This window comes from Sitodiplosis mosellana, unplaced genomic scaffold, assembly GCF_009176505.1.
Source record: "Sitodiplosis mosellana isolate CC-2019 unplaced genomic scaffold, AAFC_SMos_1.0 Smas_scaffold_3, whole genome shotgun sequence".
Taxonomy (NCBI): domain Eukaryota; kingdom Metazoa; phylum Arthropoda; class Insecta; order Diptera; family Cecidomyiidae; genus Sitodiplosis; species Sitodiplosis mosellana.
In genome coordinates this window covers 3,828,317-3,836,209 of record NW_022595246.1, presented here as the reverse complement: position 1 = coordinate 3,836,209, position 7,893 = coordinate 3,828,317, and the positions used below count along the sequence as shown (strand labels likewise).

At 37.6% G+C, this 7,893-nt stretch overlaps 1 protein-coding gene across 1 annotated transcript in view; it reads right to left on the bottom strand.

The window, feature by feature from the left end:
• The window catches only part of LOC129566186 (protein lozenge), a 27,509-nt gene extending 21,519 nt beyond the window's left edge, over positions 1-5,990 (bottom strand). Inside the window, exons 1-3 of the mRNA XM_055441894.1 lie at positions 5,911-5,990; positions 3,189-5,825; positions 2,182-2,421 (exon numbers count right to left, since the gene is read on the bottom strand). Coding sequence (XP_055297869.1) covers positions 2,182-2,421; positions 3,189-3,429 — 481 coding nt within the window. The 5' untranslated portion in view covers positions 3,430-5,825; positions 5,911-5,990. The remainder of the gene's footprint in view (positions 1-2,181; positions 2,422-3,188; positions 5,826-5,910) is intronic.
• Positions 5,991-7,893: the final 1,903 nt, after the last annotated feature.

Genomic DNA, 7,893 nt, shown 5'->3' with positions numbered 1-7,893 from the left:
TAGCAGAGAAAATACAGTCATTATCGTTATCATAAACACATCAAACGCACACCAATCCTACATGCACATTGTTTTTTTAGCATTAATTCTCCGCACTTTTTTTTCTCATTCGCTGGGTGTGTATGTGTGTTTTTCGTTTGGAAAAAAAAGAGGTAAAATTGAAAATATTTTGATGGCAAGAGGCGCGCTGCCGAGTTCCATTTGTAGTTTTTTTTTTCAATATTCCCAAGTAAATCGAGGGTTTGTTCGCTACAAAAATTCATATTTCAACCAAACCAAACGATTTTTCGGCGGCCATGCGGCTTGAATGTCACCCCCGGATGTGCTGTTTTATAAATAATGAAGTTGAACGATTTCCACTAATATCTGGTGAAACGACAACAATCGACCATCAACCGAATTGAAAAACAAAAAATAGCAGCAGCAATGAAAATGCATAGCCACTGTCACGATGCTGCTGTTGGCCGCTCGCGCGGATATAAATATGCACATCCAGTGGCATCAAAAACACACACACACACACACATTCACTCGTTCTCTACTCTGACTGAACTCATACCCTAGTTAATAGTGACATTGATATCGTCGCCAAACAACCAATAAATTGTTTTTGCCTGTTTGTATGTGTGGTTTTCGACTCATAGCACTTTTGTTGCTAAATGGTTCCGGTGAATGAAAATTGCCTCCATTCATTTGAACTAGTTATTTCGAAGCAAACCGATTTTTTTGAAATTTTCATCGATTTTCACCGATTCTCACTCGGCACTGCATTAGCCCACGTTCCATGATAATGAAAACATTTGCTTTTTTGTCGGCAGGAGAAACGAAAGCAAACAAGAATTTTCCGAAACTCATTCAAATTTCAAGTGAAGCTCATTCAAAGTCATGTTACTTCATTAAAAATTGTCGTGCGAAAAAAAAACGCCGTTTTTTTCGGTTGATCTCAAATCGGAAAAAAACTCTGTTGGCATTTGTCCTGCTGAGTGAAATGAAAAACGGCTTTTGTTTCGAACGTGATGTTGATGATGGTTCCATTAATTTGCATTCATCAGATTGCTTTTTTTGTGTCATGTGTCATAAATGTCGGCATTATATGTTTCGATCGAGATGACTCGTTGAATTCGACTAGAGATTCTTTTTTGAACACGTTTTTTTCCCTCAAAAACAATTGAGCTTGGTCAATTTTGTGCCAAAATTTTCGGAGAAACTCCATCAACGAAAAATTGAAATTGTTTTCCATTGAACGAAATTCGAACAAAAATTAAACACGAACACGAACTCCCTGAGAGAAATTCAAAACGCTGGAAAATCATTTCGAACAGAATAATCTTCAAGTCAAATCGAAACCAATCATTTACCGTCTAGTTCATTTAAAATTGTGCAGTTATTCAATCGGAAAATATGTGCACAAATCGATAATATTGCAAATCAGAGATTACTCCACTTTCGATGAATTCAGGATGGTTTTACATATCAATTGAATGTGGCATTGTTGTTTTTCGCCTTGAAAATGTGAACTTCAATTTGAAAATTCATGTGCATGAGTGACGTAGTTGTCGTCGTCGTCGTCGTCGTCGGGGCATATGGTCTGTCGGTTGGGCAAGAGGTGTGAGTCTCGATGCGGAGTCATTTACATGTTCATTGGATAGTCATGGCGAATGTGATGATCTCGACCGCCTGTCATTGACAGTCAAATCATAATGTTGCTAATAACGACTCCGACGAACGCATTGTGTACATCAGCCGTCAGCCGATTTGAATATGTAATTTGCTGCTAATCCACTCACCCTCGCAGCATCAACGACACGAGCGTTGATATCTCAATAGCACAAGCGAGCGATTCGCTGTAGAAAACAATTGCCGTTGAATTCCATCAAAAATTCTTAATTTAATCGAACGAAATATCCTTGACGACCGTGGAACTGGAGCTAAAATTACGTGTCTGGTACAAAGTCTGAACCAAGTCATCTGTTCACAATGACGAATTAATCGCACTAATGTCGAGAAATGTGAAAAATATTCCACCAGGGAAGTCCCAAATATTTAACAAACTATTTCACAACGATCACCAATTGAACTTGAATACAAAATGCCAAATGTAACTTTTAAAACGGCGAACTAAGAGCTTTCCCAAGAAAATCGTTTGATTAAAAAGATAATTGAGAAAAAAAAATCACTTACCTCGACCGCTACGGCCAACAAATCGAAGATCATTGAATTTGGCTACTTGATTTTTCATCACTGCTGTACAATTTCGGAGCTCTCCACACCAATTGTCATCATTTCCGGCGCGTATAGTGCATATAGTGCCATCACCGACATCAGACAACGCCACCACTTTGAACGCAACCGGCAGCGTTTTATTGGAACGCCAATGATTTGGCAGAGCCGAGCACAAAATATATGGGCTACCAGTACGAACTGCAATCAATTTCAATATTTGATAATAATAATAATGAGAGAGAAAAAGAAGTAAGCTAAATTATCACGTCTGACACGGTGCACATTGCAAGTGCGTGCGAATGCAAATGTTCTTTGGAATATCGAAAGGTGAACACCAGCCGATTGAACATGATGATGGTACAAGCAAATGATAATTTTCTGCACAACACATATCAAGTAACCGAAACTCGAGCACGGCAACGTGACTACCCGAAAAATGGCAATCAAGCAGAAGAAATCTCCGATTTTTTTTTCTCAACTTCAAAATAATTTTTATTGGTGTTTTTCTTTCGGGATAAAAAAAAACTTGTAAAAAAGTGCAGAAATTGATACTGTGCACACTTGATGTGTCGATGTGTTCGTTTTTTGCAGGCGAAAAGGAAAAGTCCATCTTTCATGGACATCAAGAGTATTGCATTACAATGAAGCTGCTTGGGTTTTTTTTTCTCCGTTGTGTAATTTAACTGAAACATTCCCATCAATAAAATCTAACGGAAATATTCACTGCCCTTCTTTTTTCGTCACTGCCCTTGTCTTTCTCACAACGAAAACAAAACATCCGATAACTTTGATTACAGAATGAGAAGAAAAGAATGAAAAAAAAAATCAAGTGCAAGGCGTTTAATTCAAAATTTACATCGGATGTGGTTTTGATTTTAAAGAACGTTTTCAAGCGTCCTGGCTTCAGAACAGGAAACCTCCTTTTTGGAATTGGTCAATGTGAACGAATATTTAAGTGAAGTTACCTAATTCGCCTGGGAATTCTTGTTGAGCTTCGAGTACAAGACGTTCGGTCCACCAGAGATCTTGTGACGATGTGGCCGATCCCAGTGGTGACGTTGTTCCCGAGGCCGACGAATGCTGTTGCGAATCCAGAATGGCGCTGGCCGATTTGCTGCTTTGTGTTATGTTGGAATTCCAGTCGGCTTGCGGTGGTGAACTGGGCAAGTGGTGATAAACTGCCGTTGGACCCGTTGGCAGATGCATTTGGAATGTATTTTTCGGAGCTATTTTGACGAATTTCCACTCCAGTCGGATGTCAACTTATTTTTAATCGAAGATTGTCTTTTTTTAAACGTCTTAACTCACGTTGCTACTTTTTAAACCAAAATCGATTCCAATGTTTTTCTTTTTTCCAGTGAAAAAACAATTTTCCGATTAAAAAATCGTTCAATTCAATCAAATCAAGTTCGATGGTCATCAATTTCAGAGTTTCCACGACATTAAACGTTGAAGAGAAAAAACGGTGGGAAAATTTTTGTGCATGTCAATTTCAAGGTAGTAATTCGTTGCGCAGCGATGATTTTAAATGCACTTTATTTATTCAACAACAATACTGTTTCCCCCGTTCTCTCCGCTTTCCGATTTCTTTAGAAAAAAAAAATGTATGATTGATTTTCTGTTCTGATTTATACGGCACAACGGTTGCAATATTTGCGCTCGATTTAATTCTCTCTTTCTCGTTTATTTGTTTGTTGTTCTGTTGTTTTTAAGATGCGATTTAATTAACTGGCGACGCCGCTGATGACAAGTATTGTTCCTTGGAATTGGGCAAACTAATTCATCGACGTTTACGTAATGTTATGAATAAATGTTGTTTGCTGAGTTTAACCTTTTGTAAAACTACAGGAATTCAATTGATTGACTGCGTCAAAGTGGGATCGAATGCACAGTGCACACACACATTTGGAATTTTTCACGTCAAAAATTTTTTATTTTGAATTTTATGTGCAAGTTCAACTGAAATAGTTTTTGAGCGATTTTTTTCTTTCTCGTTTCGGTTTTATGTAATGTTCAAGAAATAAAATACACAAAGAGCACACGTACGGGTTTCGGTTTGATCACACAACAGTTGCACTAGTGTGTCAATAGTGTTTGGCACCTCATTCGTAAAATATTCGTTCAGTTTATTGCGTGCGGCTAAAACTTGTCACACTGATTCATCATCATATTTCTGGCGAATTTATGTCCAATTGAATGCGTGGATTTGTCCACAAACACAATCCATTCAACTGAATCAAATGAGACAACACAAATTATTAAATGAAAGCTTCACGTAGCACTCACATCAAAAAAAAAAAAATTTGAATGTAGAAAGAAATGCGATTAAAATCATTCAAAGACACAAACTCTTTCGGCATGGATAAAATCTTTGCACAATATTGTTTTGCTGGACTGCAAGATAAATAGAAGCAAATTTAAACGGCGCACATATCGGTTCGGACGAGAGACAAACAATTTTGTTGTTTACATGAAGTGTTCACAACATCGACTAAACGCAAATAAACACTTGATTCGGTTTCGAGCAGTGGTTTCAGTGCTTTGTGTATGCTTGTGTTTCGACCGCTCGCTCACTCTCTCACTCTCTGTGCTGTGTGCTTTGCTTCGCTTTGTTGTGCATTCCTTCTCTGTCGCATTCGTTGGTGTTGTGTGTGGCATATTCGATATCGCTATCTATATATTCCATGTATGGGATCAAGCGATGTGTGTGCGTATGGCTATTGTGTGTTTTCAGTGAAAAAAACTTTTCACTCATTGTGCTTTGCCGTAGTGGCTGCGGGTGTTGATATGTTCGTGTGTTTCGCGTCACTGCTTTTACATGTGTTCGATCACGCAATTCGATTCGTTGTTCACATTTTGGCTACCGATATCGCTCGCACACATCCATATGTGTGTCCGAATGCGTAATTACTCGTTTTTGCTACACGGATAAAACACTCAAGTGTGTATAAGTTACTTAACACTAACTTTGATCGAGACGCGCTCCTGCGTCGACGACTTGAATTTTGTTGGACGTACGTATATTGCCGTAAAGTTGCAAAAGACGTAAAAAAACCCAAACGTATTACCCTCTGACTCAATTTTTATTTCGTCGACTCAATGGAAAAAGATCATCTAATTTTAAATACATTCAACCGACTTGGAATAGTCACAATATTTTTTTTTCCAGTCCCCATTACGATTTGGAATAGTTGACATTGAATTGTTTTTTTTTTAACTCACTCTTGTTTACGTTGATTGACGGTAAATACGCGTCACGCAAAAGTCTTTCCAACTTGAATCACACATACCTTTTTCCCTTAATCTTGAGAAAACCCGAACCAATTGTGCCGTCATCTTAGAAAATTTCAAACATAAACCGCTTTCATTGTTAATTGCACTTCATTTTGGCTTTAGGTCATATCCAATAACACGTTTTTCACCCGCAAGTCATATATGACATTTAACGCCTACCAATTGATGAGTAATTTCATTAATAGCGATAATTTTATGCATTCTAATGCATTGTAAGTCATTTGCAATTGATGAGTATCAGATTGCATATTGGAAGAGAGTCCATGTTTTCAATTGGCATTTTGTTGACCCGTGGTCAATTGAGTTGACTTAATTTTGCAATAAATTTGAGAAAAAAAGATTGTTGATTAGCATATCCAGGGTAAATTACCAGCGTAAAAACGGGAAAAGTACCTTTTCAAAGAGCTGCATCGGTGATTTTTGATCAGTGATTCAAAGGCGCGTGTGCTCGATTGATAAAATGATGAGACGATCTGAAAAAAAAATTACAACTTTTTTTCCCATTTCAGTAAACACTTTCTTCACAACAAAGCGTCATGCAAATCATGTAACTTCACCTTCGTCATAGAATCTGCACGTTAAATGTATAGTAAAGATAAACAAAAAGGCAATAAAAATCGTCTGTAAACAAACGATTCGGTCAATTTATTTTTGATTGTCTCTCTAACCGATGAGATAAGATTCCCGAAAAAAAAGAGTCATCTTTGGAGGTTATTTTTGGCTGGGAAATCCGTAGGAAATCGAAAAAGAAGTTTAGAACGTGTCCAATTAAAGTGTAATGTGTTGATGATCCAGAAGACGACCGCATGCATTAATTGTGGCGACAGAACAAGTTTACTGATTAAGCAAATCTATCATCGGTAAAGAACCGTATTCCTGATTTTTACCCCTCTCGCGCCGTCAAACCAACTAAGCACTGTCTGTCCTTTATTCAATAACATTTAAACGCCATTCGGTTATCAAAACAGATGATTCGAGTGAGTTCTCTTATCACATTTTCGTTTTCTCCTTTCATATTTTAGTTTTCTGGAATAAATTTGGATTTTTAAAAGTATTAAACCGTTGTTTATCGTTGAAATACCACCATTTTCGTTAAATAGATTCACTAGATCAAGTCCCCATAAAAAGCATTTAACCATAAAAGCCACGTGACTCTGTTTACGATTCCAAAAACAATGGGCAATAATAGTTCGAATTGAACGCAACAATAAAATAAATTCAAGAAATTCGGAGAATTCACCATTCATAGTGTCATAGATAGAGAGACAGAGAAATCGATGGTGATGAGAGTGTGCCATTGACGGTGGTCCTGTGTGTGGGAGAGTGAACGAGGCAGAGCCAGTGTTTGTCGTTGAAAATGTGCAACTGTGCTTAGTGTATGGTATTTACATACATTGTACGTTTTTGTGTGTGCCGACTGCGGTTTAAGTTATATTTCACAGATTCTAAGTGAATTAGGAACCGCATCGAGCCTCAAAACAGTTAGTGGTTTTTTGGGTTGTGGCCAACGATCGTGTGTTTGTGTGTGTGTGTGTGTGTACATTTTATTTATTATTTAGTTTTAATTGAGTTGACATTATAAATGGTTCAATCGTAACGGGAGTTAATTGTATATTTTACGAGAACTGCAGTTGACGCTCATTAATTGTTGCTGTTTTTTTTCCGGGTTGCGACACAATGTCAATGTGTTACTGGCGCATTTTTCGAGGTTGTGTTCGGTATTTTCGGATGAAATTCTAGTTTCTCTTATCATTTCAGAATGGAAAGAGTGGATTTACTTCCGATAATATGTTGTCTGAAACGCGGACCAATTTAAGGCATCTAAATTACGTTCGTTGTGCTTGTGGTTTCTTCAAAGTATTGAAGAAAAACGCACACTTCTGCTGTTTTTCTAACAAAAAACCCTTAAAATTATGTTTGTAAAAGGGTTTTAAATGCCGTGTGTCTCCTTATAGCATGACACCTATTCGAATTTTCTTACGGTAAAACTTCAGATGTCAACGAAATCGGAAACTTAATTCATGAACGATGCCGCGAGCCAAGCCTATTGCAGTTGATACATATCCATAGTTAGGTGCACAATGAATAACATCGTCTTTTGGCATGCGCTCATCCATTGTGAACCATTCACGATAGACACGAAACGAAACGAAACGAAACGTAAACACATTGGCGTGGCCACGCCTTTTGCGCGTATTTGTTTATTCTCTGCTTCGAGCTATTTTTGAACAACAGATGCTGCACTTTGTTCACCAAAAACCAATGTGCTTTTGTGTATTCAGTTGAAATGAAAGAGACTTGATGAGAATGAATTGAATTGAAGGAGTAATTTGTTGAACGGAGAACAAAACAAAGAAAGAAACATGTCGACTATAG